This window comes from Urocampus carinirostris, chromosome 10 (assembly GCF_059441175.1).
Source record: "Urocampus carinirostris isolate Australia breed hairy pipefish chromosome 10, RoL_Ucar_1.0, whole genome shotgun sequence".
Taxonomy (NCBI): Eukaryota; Metazoa; Chordata; class Actinopteri; order Syngnathiformes; family Syngnathidae; genus Urocampus; species Urocampus carinirostris.
Genome location: NC_142358.1, coordinates 28,243,361 through 28,262,645, shown reverse-complemented (window position 1 = coordinate 28,262,645; position 19,285 = coordinate 28,243,361). Strand labels below are relative to the sequence as shown.

Sequence of the window (19,285 nt, the reverse complement as noted above, 5' to 3'; positions counted from 1 at the left end):
CAAAGTATTTCCGCTCCTGGGAATCCAAATGGTGAGGTGTTTCCACCCAGACAGTCACGTACGCAAGAAATGGCGTTATCTGAGAACGTGAGAGAAGCGAGTGAATAAGCATGTTAAGAAAGAGATTGCAGATGTCATGTGACCAATAAATAGAATCTTGTATAGTTAACTTTACGGGGCTCATCGGGGAAAAGTGTCTCTCCCTGAAGGCCACAGGGAAGCACCGAGGCACCCGAGCCCCCAATACTGTATTCGTTTTTTGCTGTTAGGAGTAAAATCTCAGGTGATTCGGCTACCAGCTCAGTAGCCTAGATGGTAAGGCGCCCGCTTTGAGACTGGGAGGTCGGTGGTTCGCGCCCCGGCCGAGTCATTCCTAAGACTTAAAAAGTGGTCGGCGGCGCCCTCTGTTGGCTGCGGCTGCATCGGCTCGCTACAACAGGTCAGGTGCAATCGACATTTCGTTCTGTGTACATTGTTACACAGAATGACAATACAAGGAAATTATTATTATTATTATTATTACTGGTTTCCTGGTCTCTTACAAAACGAGCACGTGTAATTGTTAGGAAAGGTGAAGTAAAGGTTAATATCACATTGAAACATTTAATTTATGTTCAATAATTTGGAGTCAGATTATCAATTTGAGTATCGTGATAAATACCGTCAACCCAACACTACATAAGTGGGAGGTAGGAATCTTTTACCAATAAGGAGAGAATCGGATCGGGTCACACATTCGTCATAAAATAGGGTTTCTGTAAATTTTAATGCCAACATGGATTGCTATAGACGACAGAAAATCGATTGGTTTTTAAGTTGCAGGCTACGTTGGATAAGACGGGCCAACCTACAATCAAAACAATCAAATCACAGAAACATCAAGATCGTTCTAAAACAAGATACCAGCAAAATATAAAGCCGCATAGCTCATCTAAGTTCTCTTGCAGCCATCACGTTCAATAATGATACGTAACCATGGTTTTCTTACAACCGTGAGTGTAGTAAATCCAGGAGAGTAAAATATTTACAAATACAGAATAGTAAAAAATGTTTTCTCTATGCCGTAGTGCAACCCAACGTGTGATTCACATTCATCTTTTTCGGCCAATTGCAGGCTTTGTTTCGCAACTTCAGCCTATGCGAGCCTGTAAATGATAAAAAGGATACGCCCCCTTTACCTCCGAATAACTTTAGCCAATAGTGACTGATTCAAATGATGATTGACACATTGGTTGGGAAATGAAACGCTGGTATATAAATCCCAGCATACACCGCGGATGACCTCGCCTTCGGGGGAAAATCTAGTCGGCGGCTGCTTGCTTTAGTTGCAAGACTTTGCGACTTAATATTGATCCATATATAAGGCGCACTGTATTATAAGGCACACGGTCAGCTTTTGAAAAAAATAAAGGCTTTTAGGTACGCCTTATAGTGCGGAAAATACGGTATATATATTGGACCGCGCCTCACCAGACAAAAACCTCACTGCACGTCATTGGGCATGAATATATTTTGCACAATATCTGGCATGAAAGCAAAGGAGTTTTAATCACTTACATCAAGCATTGACGAGTACCAGACTGTGGTGGTGATACGCCATCTCTTCTCCAAAGCTTGCTGACAATCACTTGTAGCAACAAGTCAGGTAGCATCACTGATGAAACACTTGGAAACCTCTCCCTCAGGGGCTGATCTGTACTTGGCCTCAGCGAGAACAAATTTGGGCCGTGAAAGACAGAGAGGGGGTGGGAGACCATTTGCTACGGGGAGAACTTGTATTATAAGAAAACAAATGGGGATTAATGATGGCGAATAAGGCTGGAATCTGTCCGGGAAAGTGAATTCCTAAACCCTAAAAATAAATGAGTCCGCAAAGCTGTCCACGGTAAATTTGCGGAAGCCTGGACTAAAGACGCATGCCGAATGAGAGCGTTTTGTTTGTGCACAGGCAAAATCGATCTGAAGGTGAGCGCCGAGGCCCTGAAGACCAACTTGCTGTGTGGCAACGAGGTGGCTTCTGTCCCAGACGTGGGCCGGATTGACACCGTGGTCCGTAGCCTGCTGGTAGAGGTCAGTGCCTGTCATATGCCGAAAACCGTACATGAAAATTTGAACACATCACAAGCAAACGTGGTTGGAATTTCAAGCTATAATTGGGTGAAGTTGCATTTTTAATGTGACAGATGGGGTGAGGGTGGGGTTTATATAGCACAGTGCAGAATTTAAAGAACTAGGGATTGGCGAAAGAAATAAAAATACAAATTGTTGCACAATATTATTAAAATAAATCTCATCGGTTTGATTGCTATTGTATCAATGTATTAACATGTTTTTGTTCAGGGACAGTCAATTGTTTACATTTTTTGGTTGCAGCTTGTTGCTCTATAGGGTGAGATTTTTCTTGGTTCTATGTAAATTTGTGGTGTTGCCACAGTAGCAGACCACTTAAACACACTAATTATACATGACATTGTCTTTTGCTGTAGTTCAGATGTCAGGAAGCTATGGCTCATGAGCCGTATATGGCTCCTTGGTCAGGATTACCGATTTGAATCACCTGTGCCCGCTCATTTGGCGCCAGCCACTGCTGGCTATCTGATTGGCTCCCTCTCCCTATCTAAACCCTGTCCTGTCACTCTCCTGTTGTCAGTCCATCTGCAAACCTCTGTTGATACAAGGCAAGCCTATTTGACCCTGACTTCCGCCTGTCCCGTTATTGCACCCCTTTTTCCACCTCCTGATCTCCCCGTTTGTCTCCGGCTACAACCGATTTTGATCGGACCATGTCTGCTCTCTTGTCCTGGCTTACGACCCTTTTCTGACCCCGACTACGTTTTTGCTCTCCTGTCCCGGCTATGGATCTGTTTTTCCGTCCCTGACACCGCCATTGCCCGCTATGGAAGATCCCCTTCCGTATTCGGGTCGCAATCCGATTGCAAGAGCAACTTGCCCTCTGCGTCCAGCGAGCATCGGATTGTGCAAGTCGCTCTTCCTCTTTCTTTCAATACAACTTTACGCAATTAGTAGGCTACCCTTTGTGCTGGTCGCGACACCTTTCATGAGTATGCATGGATTAGAGACAAAATGGATTCAGTGCAAATTGTCTCCATGTCAATTCAAATTTGAGATTCTATTGTAGTTGCAAGAGAAGCGGAAGCAACACAGAAGTTTAGAATCGTACTGTCCAGTATATACAGTGTAAGGCACATTTTGAGCTACAGTTTACGGTCAAGGTGTCACACCAACAAACCCCGTTTTAAACATACATCCCTAAGGACCTTTACATGGAAGCTCATTAAATAACCCGTGCTCACTGTTGAGACACTGTATTATGAAAATCCACATAACAAACGTTAAATATGCCAAACCGTCTGACTGCCACCCAGAGCAATTTGATCATGTGAGCAGTAGAGATGAATTTAGACACTGGCTTAAAGTACTTGGTGAGAAAGCGCGTGGCCCAAAATGGTGGGTGGGAGGGAAAATGGCTGTAGGAAATAGGTGGAGTAGGAAATTATCGATCTCAGGACAATAGTATTTATCCAATCCAAGTAAAGGCTTAGTAAATATAATGTTGGTATTTGGATCAATCTCCCCATCCTTAGAAAAAAGAGATCCTGGCGTCCCAGGGTGATAAACTGGGAGTACAGCAGCAGACAGGAAAACCAAACAGAGTTTTACACACAGCCCAGAAAATCATCACTTGCTCTCTGCCAAATCGGGAGGATATTGCTGGATTCTGATATCGCAGAAGAGCCAACAAGATTAAAAAGGACTCCTTTGAGTACCCAGCCACCATCTCTTGGCTCAGGAGGTAGAGCGCTCGTCTTAGGATCAAGATATCGCAGTTCGAATTCCGGCTCCTCCGTGTTACATGTCAAAGTGTCCTTGGGTAAGACACTGAACCCCTAATGCCCCCAATAAGCAGGTTAGTGCCTTACATGGCTGCACGGCGGCTATTGGGAAATGTGAAGCACACTGTAAAGCGCTTTGGGAAGTCTTGACTTGAAAAGCGCTATATAAATGTAGATCATTTCATTTTATTTCATTGTTTATAGGTATCATTATCACACTATTAGGGAAGATTTGTACTACTGTCGTGTATTTCATTCAGTTCTGTGTTCTTTTTTTCTTGCAGGCTGAAGGAACGCCTCAGTCAGTCAGTCACAATGCACTACTCTGTCCTGCAGGTATGAATTGTTGGAAAAAAATTCCTGGACACCCTTTTTGCCCAAGTTTTTGCCAAAACTAGCTCTGTCTTTTTTGGTTGTTTCTTTTAGCCACTGAAAATACAAAAAAATAAAAATAAAAGATTTGTCATAGTTTTGGCTATTGTAGCATGTGGAGTTTGCATGTACTCCCTGGGTTTTCGTGGGTTTCCACCGGGCACTCTAGTTTCCTCAAACATTCCAAAATCATGCATGTCAGGTTAATTGGCTGGTCCAAATTGTCCCTAGGTGTGAATGAGCGAGTGAGTTGTCTGTCTGTGTGCCCTGCGACTGGTTGGTAACCAGTCCAGGGTGTCCCCTGCCCACTGCCCGAAGATAGCTGGGATGGGCTCCAGCACCCCCGCGACCCTATTGAGGATAAGCGATGCTGATAACAGATGGATGGATATTGGTTGCTGCCCTGTATACCACCCTCCTGGTGTAATGATTGTCAGCCATTTTGACTGCGTTTTGCAGCTTTGTTCGATATTGTGCTCTGAATATTCTGAACAAAAACTTCAATGGAACAACTGCTCAAATCAAGATTTTGTTTCACCTGTCTCACATCCCGGATGTTAAATGAACTGGCGTAGAGAGAAAAAGTCGTTCTTTTTCAATACCGATACGAAAGTCAAATTGTTAAATGGTGCAGGTTCTCACACCGAAATTAGAATCCTTCAGGTGCTATGAGACTAACTCGACTAACTAAAGCGCTCCGAGGCAGGTTGTGAGAAAAGTTAAAACAATGACTTTCACTCTCTCTTTTGCTTTCTTTTGCCAGAGGGACCAGCGGAAAAGAAAATCTCTCTTCTGATGCCAGAGATGTTTGTGGCTGGATCTGCCAGAGCTACTGTCTCAGTACTTGGTAAAAACACATCTGGGACGGTGTAATTATCATAGAATCCTCCCTCACATAAATTTATTCACTGAAGGTGACCTCATGGGCCGAGCCATGAAGAACTTGGACCAACTCCTGGCAATGCCGTACGGCTGTGGCGAGCAAAACATGTTGCTCTTTGCTCCCAACATCTTTATTCTCAACTATCTGAACAGCACGGGTCAGCTGACCGATGAGATTCTGGATAAGGCGACGCGCTTTCTCGAGAGCGGTGAGTTGTCATTCTCTTGTACAAATAGAGAATCACAAAGTTTCAAACGCATCAAGATGTTCCAGGAAAAAATATTGACTTCAGCCTTGTTTAACTTTATTATATTGAATTGTCTTTATTGTCATTGATATCAACATTGTGAAACATTGTATGCAACGAGATTGGACATTTCACACCAGGGTAGACGTGTAATAGAGACTTTAAAGGTGGTGTGCGTAATTTCAAAATATACTTCTGGCTGAACTCATCATTGCAGCCTTTGCTATGCCCCTGTGCAAGTCCAGTGACTTTCTGAGATGCGCTCAAATAAACTTCATTTTTCATCCTTTTTGGTGTTAGGGTTGGTATTTGAATTGTATTTGAAACAGTACTTTTCTTACTTTCACCATTTTCATCCTTGAGTTAAAGGAAACTGCGAGCATGAGCGTGGGGTCACACTCCTCCCCCGTCACCCTCGCCTCTCGTCCTCCAGCGTAATGCGCTCCATGGCAAAAACACAGATGATAAAAGGGAGATTAAAGCAGATTGGCACGGTGGACAAAATATATGTCAAGTCATGTCAAGTCATGTTTATTTGTATAGCCCTTAATCATTAAAGGGTTGCACAGACCAGAGATTATTGCAAACTACAGACTATTATGACACTATCCCCTGATTTAAAACCTACACGAGGGCAAGGACAAACTCAAAAACATGAGGAAAATGAAGAAACCTTGAGAAGGGACCGCACATGAGTCAATTCTTCTTCCAGGATGACCAGGCTGCAATGGATGTTGCAATAACAAATAATACACAGATCTTGTCAACAGGAAATACAGGTAATTCGTAGGCTATAGAGTAGAAGTCTGTTTTAAGCCTAGATTTAAACAGTTCCACTGAGGTTGCAGATCGAATCTCAGTGAGAAGAGTATTCCACAGCACTGGGGCCTGAATGGAGAACGCTTCAAATCTGCGGCTCTCTTCTTGGCTCTTGGGATCACTAGTAGACCAGCATTTTCAGAGCAAAGGCTACGGATCTGAACATAGGGGGAAATTAAATCTGAAAGATTCGAGGGAGCAAGTCCATGCATGAATTTGTATACTACCAACAGAACCTTAAATCACATACTAAGCTAACAGGGAGCGAATGCAGGTTAGCTAAAATCGGGGTAATTTGATCAAACTTTCTTGTCTTAGTTAAAAGCCTCGCTGCAGCATTTTGTACCAGCTGAAGGAAAAAAAATATAAAGTCTCTTTGAACTCAGTTACTCACTGTTATCACAAAATTAATCGAGAAAAATAACTACTTTCCACTTTTTGAAGACACCTCAAACTACACATAACACCTTTAAAGAGAGAAAAAAGATAAATACAGAAAAAATATTTAGAACTTATTGCTTTGAAACTGGACTACGTTATAATGACAGTGCAATGTTCATGAAGGAAAACTAATAGAGCTTTGTAACAACAGTGCAATGAAAAGGAGTGTAATAACATTTAGCAGCAACAACAACCCAAAAAGTCACAATGTATATATTTTCACAGTTTTTTGCATAACATTTGGCAGCAACAATTGAATTATCACGTTTTACACCTGACATGTTTACGGATATAACACCCTGAGAACACCCAATATCGGGAAGCTAAGAAGGTTCGGGCCTGGTTAGTACTCGGATGGAAGACCGCCTGGGAATACAAGGTGCTTTAATAAGTCATTTGGCGCACGCTTTGCTGCTAGAGCGCTAACTGTACCCTCCCATTATAGTCAGTGTATTTCCCTAAATACATTTTTGTACACCTTATTACATCACTCTTCATTACAGGGACAGTGTGTATTATTTATCTACTAGATGTTGCTGTATGGTGTAGTGCACCCGAAAACGAGTGCTTTAAAGCACAAGGAAGAATACCAATTACGGAGACTCAAAGCTCCCTTTAGTTAATGTTTTCCTGTTAAGTCAAATAAATGCTAGTTTCTCGACCTACTATTTGAAAAAAAAGACACATTTATACGATAGGTCATGTGTTTTTGCTTAGACTTTGAATCAGGAAGATTCTTTGTTTTTTTAATAATTGAATTTTTTTTTTACAACTTGGTGGTGTTGAATAATACACACTGTCCCTTTTAATGTTTATTGTAAGGATTGTCAGTTGTTTGCTCACGTGTTGGGCCTAAATCGACCTGTTACATGTTGTGGGAGAGCTATTTACAAGTTGCTGACGCTAAAAAAATAGACCAGGCATTTTGAGTCTTTATAACTGCAGTTGGAGAGGGGGGGAGGGGCCAGAAGAGGAGGAACTTACGTCCGCTTCCTTGGCCGCACTCCTAACTCCGGGGGCCCTTCCCCCACCAAACTGCATTTTATTTAGGTAGAACAGACAAAGAAAAAAAGAAACGCCCCTTTGGGCGGTACCAATATTTGAAACCATCTGGTTTAGAAATACACACTTTTCTGGAACTAGTTTAACCCCACTTTACATCATGACTGCCATCTCTGGCTCAAAGTCTGAACTGCAGCCTCTGTTGAACGTGTTACAGTACCAAAAGTGTTTGTTATTTTAGAGATTTATTCTGTTATGTGTTCTACGGACAAATCAAAAGGAAGGGGCGGAGCAAACGGGGGCTGATGGGAATTGGGGTAAAGCTGAGTTACCGGTAGATCTGTCTGTTGTCGCAGCGGACAATAGTGGATATAGATTTTTCCCACCCTTAACTTTGGGAATATACATTTTGTTTTCCTTGGATTGGATTACTTTCAATGGGACCCTTTACAAGTCTGCATCATACGTTAATTACGGGTATCATTTTCCAATTGTGATGCCATCTGTAGTTCTAGAATTGTGTACTATCTATGCAGTTACAATTGTGTAACCTACAGCCTGAATTGGGTTAAACTTGTTATTTTGTCACAAGAACTAATGCGGGCGCACGCGGCTAATACATGGGTGCGGCTTGTGTAAGTACAAAAGTGGCAAATCACCTTAAAAGTGATGGGTGCGGCTTATAGTCAGGTGCACCCTGTAGCCCGGAATTTACGGTATATATTTCTTTTTAATTACAAATTATTATTATTATAAACATAAAATGTCTTTTTTTGTCCCTCTGTCCATTGGACTTTGACACATATGTGTTAAATTAAAGGGAAGATACGAGCTAAACAACTTTTTACTCATCTGGGCATTAATGGAGCATGCATGAGGTATACAAATCTTAAAAATGTACGTTTCAAAGTCTGTTATTATGTACAAAAATAAGCCATTTCGAAAAGCGTACTTGACATCAAATATTAATCAGCATTTTTCATAAATTCCAGCGTAACATGAAAGCCTGCTCAGAAAATTAATCTACACACCAAAAACACCACACAATTTGTACACTTATTAGAGGGAGTAGAGACTATTCATGCATCTGTCCGAGTTACATCATGAGCAGGCCAGCGGCATTGAATGTGTGTTTGATCTCTTTGACGTTTTGTGCGGTTATAAATTGGAAAAGCCTTTTGAGATAGGAACTATTTGTGTGTGTTTCACTAACTTTTGGATTAAAGTGATTTTTTTGACAGCTCTTCTCATTGCAGAGCATTACTTTGCTCAATCTGCAGACCAAAGTCATGCCTTTTGCTTATAATGTGTAGGGTTGGGTAGGGTTGCTTTAACTTGATTACTTTCAATTACTTTTGGATTACTCCAATACCAAATATGCTAATAAAAGACAAAGAAACTAAATATGAATAAAATTACAAAATTTTGTGCAGGCTTGGGGAGTAACAGAATATATGAAACGGCAAAAATCAAGTTGGCAAGCTGTTTGGATTTATTTTCATTTTGTTTCGGTTGCATTTTATGTTAGTTTTGCCAGAGATCAAAGAGATCAAAGCCAGGAGAGAAAGCTTACCACGTGTTGTGAGTCATAATTTTATTCATATTTAGTTTCTTTTGTCTTTTATTAGCATATTTGGTATTGGAGTAATCCAAAAGTAATTGAAAGTAATCAAGTTAAAGTAACCCTACCCAACCCTGAGTGTTTCTATTTTCATTTACCAACATGTTTTTTGCTGCATATGCAAAACAAATCAATGAGAGAGAATTTCTGAAATGTACATGTGCTTTGATAAACCACCAAAAGGGTGTGGTCACAATTGCAAAAGTGGTGTGTGTGTTGATGCATGTGTCTGCTTCAGGATACCAAAGGGAGCTGACCTACAAGCACGACGATGGCTCTTATAGTGCTTTCGGCAAAAGTGACGCGTCTGGCAACACCTGGTAAGTACGGGAAGATTAGCACTAATCTGTAATGTAAATGATCTGAATTTTCACAGGAGGCCTCCCAAAGCGCTTTACAATGTGCTTCACATTTACCCATTCACACACATAGCAGCGTCAGCCATTCTAGGCAACAACTTGTTTATCAGGGGCATTAGGGATTCAGTGTCTTGCTGTCAGGTTCAAAACAATGTACGCTTGAAATAAGAGACTTTTGAGTGACAATCAAACTCGTATAATAAAGATAAGCAAGCACATTGAAACAAGGCAAAATTGCGTTCCTGGATTCCTATGAAATAATCCTACGGACTGAACCTTGAGCCTCTTTTTATACCGTTTCATGGATTTCTGATTGGAGGATAGAATAAAACACGTGCACATAAGCGCATGATTGGTTAGACAGGAATGACTTTTTTAAATGCAGTGTATAATGTTGGTCGCTAAATGGCGTGCGCAAATAATAAATGATACATCAACGCAGTTTATTGTTTGAATATAGATAGGAGACTTTACCAGTGGCCTCCAAAATGTAGAGACAAAGTTCCTTTGGCTTGGGAAGCTTATGCTCTTGACCATGGAGGCGCTCACTCCAGAAAACAACTCGAAAACGCCATTGCACAATGTTTGAGTAAATATAAATACATGAAAGTAAAAGCAAAGAATAGTACAAAAGGCACACTTAGACCATAAAGCCCTTACACTTGCCCAAGGACACTTCAACGGATAACACGGAGGAACCGAGAATCGAGACCTCTTGATCCCGGAATGAGCGCTTTACCTTCCGCCCCGTAATCTTGCTGTGTAAGGACATCTGGAAAAGGGTATTATTTAGCAAACAATGCAAAAACAGTTGAGTTTTTGAAAAAAAAAACATATTCTTATTCAATAGGTAATTTGTTTATTTTAAAAATGTAACTTCTTTGTTAAGTCTCAATCCCATTACAGTGGAACCTCGGTTCTCGACCATAATCCGTTCCAGTACCCTGTTCGAAAACCGATTTGTTCGATCACCGAAAATCGTTTTTCCCATTAAAAGTAATGTAAAATCGTTTTAATCCGTTCCAACACCCTGAATGTTTACCATGAACATAAACATGAAGCTAACCCAGGCTAATCGTACGTTCGCGTTAGCGTAGTCTTCCGTACGAAAGATTACGCTAACATGAACGTGTAAAAATAAAAAAATCAGGTCGTTTACCCGTCATTCAGCACCCGGGTCTCCACAAAAAGTGGTGAGCGGTTAAAGGATAAAGAAAAGAATTATAAATAGGATTTCTTACCTTTGTGGTGCTCAGCAGAAGCCATGCTGTATGTATAGCAGGATCGGAAACCCGCACACCTTCTTCATATTTTGCTATTATTTCTTTCTTAATTGCAACAGTTGTACACACTACTCGTAGTAACTTTGCTGCTTGCACCGACCTTCTTCGGAGGCATAATTAGGGGCTAAAACACTCCGTTCACCGATATTAAAAGCGAAAGCGAAAAGAAGTGCGTGTGCAGTTCTTCACGAGGGGTGGGGGCAATCTACACGATCTACACCCGTACGCCGCTCAGCATCGCACCCTAGCGTACCGGCGTTCAAACTCCGATTTTTTTTAACAAAAAGCGAAGCAAGAATTTCTGTAAATTTTTAGTCGAGAACCGATTTGTTCGAACTGAGAGGCGTTCGAAAATTGAGGTTCCACTGTACTTCCACCCACCCACTTAGTCTTGTCAATGTAGCCGTTCCACTTATTTGGTGAGGACAAGGGAATGATCCTGAACATTGGTTGGTTGGTTGGCTGGTTGGCTGGTTGTTTGGCTGGTTGGCTGGCTGGTTGGCTGGCTGGTTGGCTGGCTGGTTGGCTGGTTTGTTGGTTGGATTCCTTAACCACTAGGGTTGCAGGAGCACCATTTCCTGTACAATAAACCCGCCTTCTGAAGTCCAAATCACAAAGATATTCTGAGGATACACATAGTCTGTATTTGAGTTTATTTATTTATTTGTTTTCGGGGTTTTCGAATAAAAGCTAGATCCTTTTGGAGCCATCGATTTTGTTGGGTTGTGAGCGCTCACAAGCAGGAAATCTTAAACATTTTAGTGAACTCCAGCAAAGAATAAATTGTTAGAATTACTTATCGTGTAATAATCAATAAGCGCTTTGTTTTATTATCAATTTAAAGTTTTACAGTCTACAGTCTGGAAGGCAAATCCTGCAAAAAGTGAATGTTTATCGAACTACCTTGCATCTCAAATATTATTTTTTTTCAGTGTGGTCGGTTAAAAATGGGGTTATTTCTCCTGCAAGCCTTTCATTTTTAATTACTGTCTCAAAAATATTTTGTCTTTGAGGCTGTCACTGTTTTTAAAAGTTGATGATGATCTGAGAAGACCAAAAATACCGAAGGAAATGATGTAACGTGCAATTTAGTGCAGTTGCATCAGATGTTGCGGAATATTTTCAAGTATTATGACTGTGTTTTTTGTTAAACACTGACCTTATTCGTTTTTAAGTTCACACTTCATATGATACCTAAATGAAAATGGCAGCCATGGCAGGAACAATAAACCCAGATCAGGAATTGAAGTAAGGAAGCTGCTGCTAAAAATGGCAATCTTAGCTATGGGATTGAAGCCAAATTGCCTGTAGAGGTTGAAGAAATGCTCTGGGCAGTTTGGCACTTGGTGAATATGTATGGGGGTGGCCGTTTGGGGAAATACTTGATTCGAGTGTCCAATCACATTAATATTTGTGATGAAAGATTAAACAAAGTAGTTTCATCATGTAGCTATTGTGCAATATATATAAAACGTGTTTTCCCCCGCAACCATCATATACGGCGTTTGCAAGGATTTGAGGCCTGATATTAAAAAACATCGACAAAACTCTCTTGCTCGCTTCCTCTCTTTCTTTCTTTATCTCTTTGTTTTTCTCTCTTTCTCTCTCTCTCTTATTCACTTTGTAATGATTTCTCTAACTTTCTTTCACTCTGTTTTTCTTTCCTTCTGTTTATCTGTCTGTCTTGTGACAGACATTTCTTTTCATGATGTGACAGTCTTTCTTTCTTTCTTTCTTTCTTTCTTTCTTTCTTCCTTTCTTTCTTTCTTTCTCACCTTTCTCCCTCTATTTCACTCTCAATTTTGCTTACCCTTATTTTTTTTTTTGCTTTCCTTCTTTCTCACACCCCTCTCTCGTTAATGCTCACTATGTTTCACTTTCTTTATCTGTCATTTTGTCTTCTCTCATTATTATGATCTTTTTCTTTCTCACTTTCTTTGACTCTTTATTTCTCTCTCTTTCTTTTTGTTATTCTTTCTCCTCTCTCTCCCCTTTTCTCCATTTCTCTCTCTATTCTACTCCCTCACTCTTTCTCTCTCTCTTTCTCTCTCTATTTTGCTCTTTTTATTTCTCTCACACTTTCTCCCTTTTCTTTTACCACATGTGAAGTCCTTTCTCAAGGTTTCTCTTTTCTCCTCACACTGAGGTTTTTGAGTTTTTCCTTGCCCGCATGCTGTTTTAAGATCAGGTAATTGTGTAATTTTGTAACTGTAATCCTGTGCAGTCCTTTGAGACATTTTTGTGATTAAGGGCTGTATAAATAAATTTGACTTGACTTGACTTCTCTCTCTCTCTCTCTCTCTCTTACTCTGTCTCTCTTGGTCTTTCTCTTTTTCTATTGCTCATTCTTTTTCACTTTCTCTCTCTGTGTCATTTTATCTTCTCCCACCCTCTCTTTCTTTTTCTGTCTCTTTTTTCCCTTCTTCCTCCCCTTTACTCCATTCTTGTCTCTGTTCTGCTCTCTCTCTCTCTCCTTTCTCTCTCTACTTTGCTCTCTTTATTTCTCTCACTCTTTGTCCCTTTTTCTCTTACCTTCTCTCTCTCTATTACTCTGTCTCCCTTGTTCTCTCTCTCTCTCTTTTAGTCTCTCTGTCTCTTACCATTCTGTCTCTTTCTCTCCGTCTTTCTTACTCTCAAAGCTACTAGTCTGGCACCCGTGAGCAAGTGACAAACTAAAGTGAGTTCGTCACCTCTGCTTTAAGGGCATCCGATCGATTCTTTGCAAAGTTCTGTCCGGAATCCAAAATGTTGCTTTTCTCCTGTCTGATTTTGCTGAACTCTTGCAGCCCAGGGGCTTCATATCACGCACAAGATCGTTATGTAATTGTTCTGTAGCTGGGTTCATTAGGGGGTTACCGCCACAGGCACTCTGCACTTTGATTTGTTTTCAAAAGTGTGCGTTTGTCTTTCTCTCTCACCAGGTTGACCTCTTTTGTGATGAAGTCATTTAGCGGAGCGAGGCCTTACATTTTCATAGATCCCAAGCACATCACCGATGCAAAAAAGTGGCTGCTCTCCAATCAGGGGAATGACGGCTGCATCAGATCTGTGGGGAAACTCTTCCACAACGGCATGAAGGTGATGACGCCAGCATGGCTATTCATTCATTCAATTATTTATTACATTCCTTGTGAACACATGTATAAATAACTTCTATCATAGCAAAATGCCTGAAAAGGAGTGAGATGAATAAAACCTATTAAATCCTACCTCTTACCTCATACACACAAAACCCAAAGAACATTTCCTGAAGCCCCCGTTAGATTGACATTCAAAGAAGGTGCAAAACAAGCTGTAGAGTTCAAAATCAACTCATAGACAACAAACAATAGTTTTGTAACAGATAAAATTATTATAACTGTGTTACTACAAGTAACATACTGATAATATACTAAAACATGTTTAACAGCATTGGCAAAAAAGGACAAATGGACAATTCCGATACAATAATACAGACGCTGCCTTACTTACGAACGCGATCGTTCGTAAGCTGAATTTGTTCCTAAATTGCTTCAGTGCTGTATTTTGTATGTTTAAGGGTTATATAAGTAACCTGTATTGTTTTGTACTAAAAAATAAATGCTTAATAAAATAATATGCCCTATAATTATAAATAAAGTTAAATTTAACTTACTTTTGTAAGATGAGCTTCAAGAGTTGGGTGACTTCCTCCTCTGTGGTAAAAAGTGGAGGAAAAAAGCGATCCGACCATTTTCTCAACCGCACCAAGCTTACTTATTCCACTTTTGATTTCAAAAGAAACGTCTCGGCTCTTTACGCTTTACACCAACCATATTTAATGAATGCTTGAGATACTAAATAATAAAAATATCAAAGTTCTTAGTAAGCTGGAGATTCAGTATAGAATGTTTACACACAAACTAGCACCCAGATTTCGACAGCATAAAGGGTGGTGTGAAACTATAGAACAATCTGAGAATCAAACCTAAACAATGCAAAAACATTCACAGGTTTAATTCACTCAAGTTCAAAATGTCAACGTTCTTAGCGGCGATGCAGTATAGAATGTTAACACACGCACTAGGAAGAGGATGCTGGATTTCTTCTTCGGGGTAGATGCTGGGTGCCCTCTTACAGCGCCACACGCTGGAAGCGGCTGAAAGAAGCACTACAGTGCTGTTCTGTACTCTGAAAATGGTGCATACAATATAAATTCTAACTTACAGCAATGTCCGGATATTTTTCAAGAAAAACGTTTGTATATACCAGTTTGAGTCAGGTGAATGGTCGGCAACATTTTTTTTTAAACTTGATATAAGATTATAGCTGCATTATATTTGACAAGGTGCTAATATTTCAACAACTTAGACTGCAGAAACAGCTCATGCGTATGCGAGTTATCCATTCTTGTGTGTAGCACGCAGTACTCGTTTTTGTACTGTAAGTAACGGTTACACTGTATTGTGATACAAGTTTCCCCACAAATCTTACCAATATGTCAAGTATGGAAGGACCATGGTACAGTACAAAGTACGGAGTGCGTCTTTAAGACTGCAAGGCTTTTGGAGATTTTTGTATTCAAGTATTGATCCCAGTAATCTATTTTCACTCATATTTTCAATTCGTACATCTTCTATCAGAATAGGTAATTTTAGGTTTTGTTTAAGATTACCCAAACATTTTATTTCGGGTTTTATTTACACCAAATATCCATTTTTGAATTAATTTAAATTATCTATTAACAGTTGTAACTACTTCAGTATAATCATTGTCTCTAAAAATATGTTGGTGTTGTCTGCGAACAGAATAAGCTTAAGTGCAGAAACTTTGTTTAGTAAAAAGTTTTAGTCCCAACACAGATCCCTGTGGAACCCCATTTTAAATACCGAGATTGTTTATATCGTATTGTTTTCTGGTATCTCTCTAACCAATTTCCAGCTTTTTGTCAAATTCCATATTTTTCCAACTTACCTATTTAATTGATACAAACCAAAGCCTCAATTGTTAAAATTCATCCAAATTATTCATGTTAATTGATGTGATTGTATGCAATTCCAATGTCAGCTGCAATTTGTGACCATTCATATCATTTCAAGCATTTTTACCAATCTTTTTTAATCCTCGGCACATTTGTTTTCATCAAAAATGTCGAGGCACTCGTCAGCCAAAATGGAGAGAAGAGAGACCGGCTATCGCCCAGCCAAATGTTTTGACTTGACCAGTTCATGCCTCAATAGGCGTGACCTTACATATATGATACACTCAGTATCGGGTGACGGTGTTTGAAATTGCTAAACTTGTCAGAAAGCCAAAGAAGTAAGAAATTTGCCTCATGTTCTGTACTTGAGAATGTCCCTCCAATCGACATAATTACGTACAGTGAGAACATTACTTTATCAATATATTGCCATGGATGTTTTAATTTCATTCAAAACTTGATATTACTGATTTATTATACATGGTGAATTGGTACGTACAGGAACTGTCCAAATGCGGATGCTGTCGTTCCCCCTTATTCAAAGCGAGATTTATTTGCTGGGCTAATTTTCTCTACATATAAATGTTTTGGTTACTTGGATGATCAATGGAAAAAAGCAAAGGCACCTAACAATGGCATACTCTTTTGTAAAGAAAAAATCTGACAATTTTAACAGCACACTAGGCAAAGTTTCATGCCACACTAGTTAAAAAACACTGATTAAAAGACAATAAATTTACTTTTGAAGCTGTTTTCTAACCCACCTTTAAATTACCATTCAAAGAATGGGTCTAAATTGCTAGACTCATAAAAAAATGTATCCATGGGACATAAATATGTACAACTGCGTATGTTTGTTTGTTTCTATATCTCTGATCCCGTGTCCGGAGCTTGGGGGAATGATTACGTATATTGCAAGCCTAACCTACTGCTGAACTGAAACCTATCACCATGATTAATTCAGAAAGTCAATACGTTACATAATTGACAAGTTTGTAAGGCCTCAAGCCGAATCTCTTTGCAATGCTGATGCTAATCACTGGTTACATGAGCTGTCTGTCTCGGTGCCAGTGCACAATTGCACCAGCGAAACAAAATCGTATGTTCATCCATCCATCCATCCATTATCTGCTCCGCATATCCTCAGTAGGGTCCTGAGATTGCTGGAGCTCAGGGCAGCTATGCTCGGGAAGTGGGCAGGGGACACCCAGAACTGGTTGCCAGCCCGCCGCAGGGCACACTGGGTCATACAACTCACTGTCTCATTCACACATAGGGACCATTTGGACTGGCCAATTAACCTGATATGCATGTTTTTCCCAGCCCCCTTACTCAACCCAACTGATGTGTTGCATCTCGTTGGGAGTCATTTGGAGACCAAAACCCTAATGCTGAGCACCAAACAGGGAGGCAATAGGGCGCCCGCTCAGAGACTGGGAGGTCGCTGGTTCAAGCCTCGGCCGAGTCATACCTAAGACTTACAACATTGGTACTCATTGCCTCCCTGCTTGGCGCTCGGCATATAAGGAATGGAATTGGGGGGTTTGGTCACCTAATGACTCCCAACACAGCAGTTGGGTCTAAAATGGCGGCGCCCTGTTTGGCTGCATCGGCTCGCTACAGTTTAATTGTACGGGTCAGGTGTATCGACATTTCGTTCTGTGTGCATGGTTACAAAGAATGACAATAAAAGTAAATTCTATTCTATTCTTATTCTTCAATCTTGTAAGTCTTAGGTATGACCCGGCCGAGGCTCAAACCAGCAACATCCCATTCTTGGGGCGGGCGCTCTACTCCCATGGGCACCGAGCTGGTTTAAAGTAATGATAATAATAATAATAATAATAATAATAATAATAATAATAATAATAATAATAATAATACCATTACTCATTTAGTTGTTATAAAGGCACTTATGCTCATCCACATACTTGAATGAATATTTGTTTGCTATGTCCTTTCGTATCAGTACTTTTTCCAGTTATGGTCTTCCTTATTATCATACAACCTTCAAAATACAGCTGCAACCAGTTTTAACAAAGGTCTATAAACAGGGAGTGAGGTTCTTTCTTTGCCGGTTTAAGTTTCAGGTTCGATTTTGCAAATCCCTTTCCTATTTAAACTGTGCTTAACAAATTTCAATGCCTTTTGAAGGGAGCGCAATCCGAGCATTTTGGTAGAAGGCGCTTCCCATCAACTGGACGAGCGTGCACTCTGATTTTAACTTTATTTTGAAACTTTGTGATGAATGCCCTCAACTGCATTGCCTTTTTCCAGCTCTATTTTTTCAAAGTCCGAATACTCGGTCTGGTCCCGGAATATAATATGGGGCAAAGACACCAGAATTGTCTTTTGCCTTCACCATCCATTCGCTGTGGCACCCACATTCACTCATTCATCCATTCATTTGTTTATTCATTTCAGGCAGTTAAATCCCTTGTGAACACATGTAAATAAACCTTAAATCATAACAGAATGCCTGTAACGTATTAAATCCCACCCCCTTACCTCATTGCTGTCTTGTGTACATCCGTTTAGCTTTTACAAATGAGGGGAGAGGTTATATAGCCCACTTGGTCCGGTTTCTAATTAATCTAAATGTATTTAACTACACTCATTAATTTCTGATTGCCTGTTTTATGTCTCATCAGGGAGGAGTGAGCGATGATGTGTCCCTGACGGCTTATATCGTTGCCTCCCTTTTAGAACTGGACTCCGACATTCAAGTGAGTCACACGGCACTCCCGTTTTGCAAACAGTACAAATCATGTGTTTTCATTTTTCATGACATCTTGGATGAACTCTCTATGACTTATCAAACTGGGTCACCGTCGCCAACTCAATATCACCCCTGCTGTCACTGTAACTTACTCAAAAACACTCTTGCTGTCACTGTCAATTACTCAATATTACACTTACTATCACTTCCGCGAACTAAATATCACTCTTGCTGTCACTCTAACTAACTCAATATCACTGTTCTTGTCACTCTCACTAACTCAATATCACTCTGGCCGTCACTATCGCTAACTCAATATCACTCTTGCTGTCACTTTTTGCTAACTCAATATCACTTTTGCTGTCACTGTCACTAATTCAAAATCTTGTTGTCACTGTTGCTAACTCAATATCATTTTTGCTGTCACTCTCACTAACTTAATATCACTCTGGCCATCACTATTGCTAACCCGATATCACTCCTGCTGTCACTTTTTGCTAACTCAATATCACTTTTGCTGTCACTGTTACTAATTCAATATCTTGCTGTCACTGTTGCTAACTCAATATCACTTTTGCTGTCACTGTCACTGTTCTTGTCACTCTCACTAACTTAATATCACTCTGGCCGTCACTATTGCTAACCCGATATCACTCTTGCTGTCACTTTTTGCTAACTCAATATCACTTTTGCTGTCACTGTTACTAATTCAATATCTTGCTGTCACTGTTGCTAACTCAATATCA

The 19,285-nt window shown here is 40.2% G+C and overlaps 1 protein-coding gene across 1 annotated transcript in view; it reads left to right on the top strand.

Moving 5' to 3' along the window:
• The window catches only part of LOC148358594 (alpha-2-macroglobulin-like protein 1), a 67,065-nt gene that overhangs the window by 33,356 nt on the left and 14,424 nt on the right, over window positions 1–19,285 (top strand). The window contains exons 21-27 of the mRNA XM_088346330.1: window positions 1,949–2,070; window positions 4,139–4,190; window positions 4,990–5,073; window positions 5,141–5,317; window positions 9,478–9,559; window positions 13,803–13,959; window positions 18,472–18,546. Coding sequence (XP_088202456.1) covers window positions 1,949–2,070; window positions 4,139–4,190; window positions 4,990–5,073; window positions 5,141–5,317; window positions 9,478–9,559; window positions 13,803–13,959; window positions 18,472–18,546 — 749 coding nt within the window. The remainder of the gene's footprint in view (window positions 1–1,948; window positions 2,071–4,138; window positions 4,191–4,989; window positions 5,074–5,140; window positions 5,318–9,477; window positions 9,560–13,802; window positions 13,960–18,471; window positions 18,547–19,285) is intronic.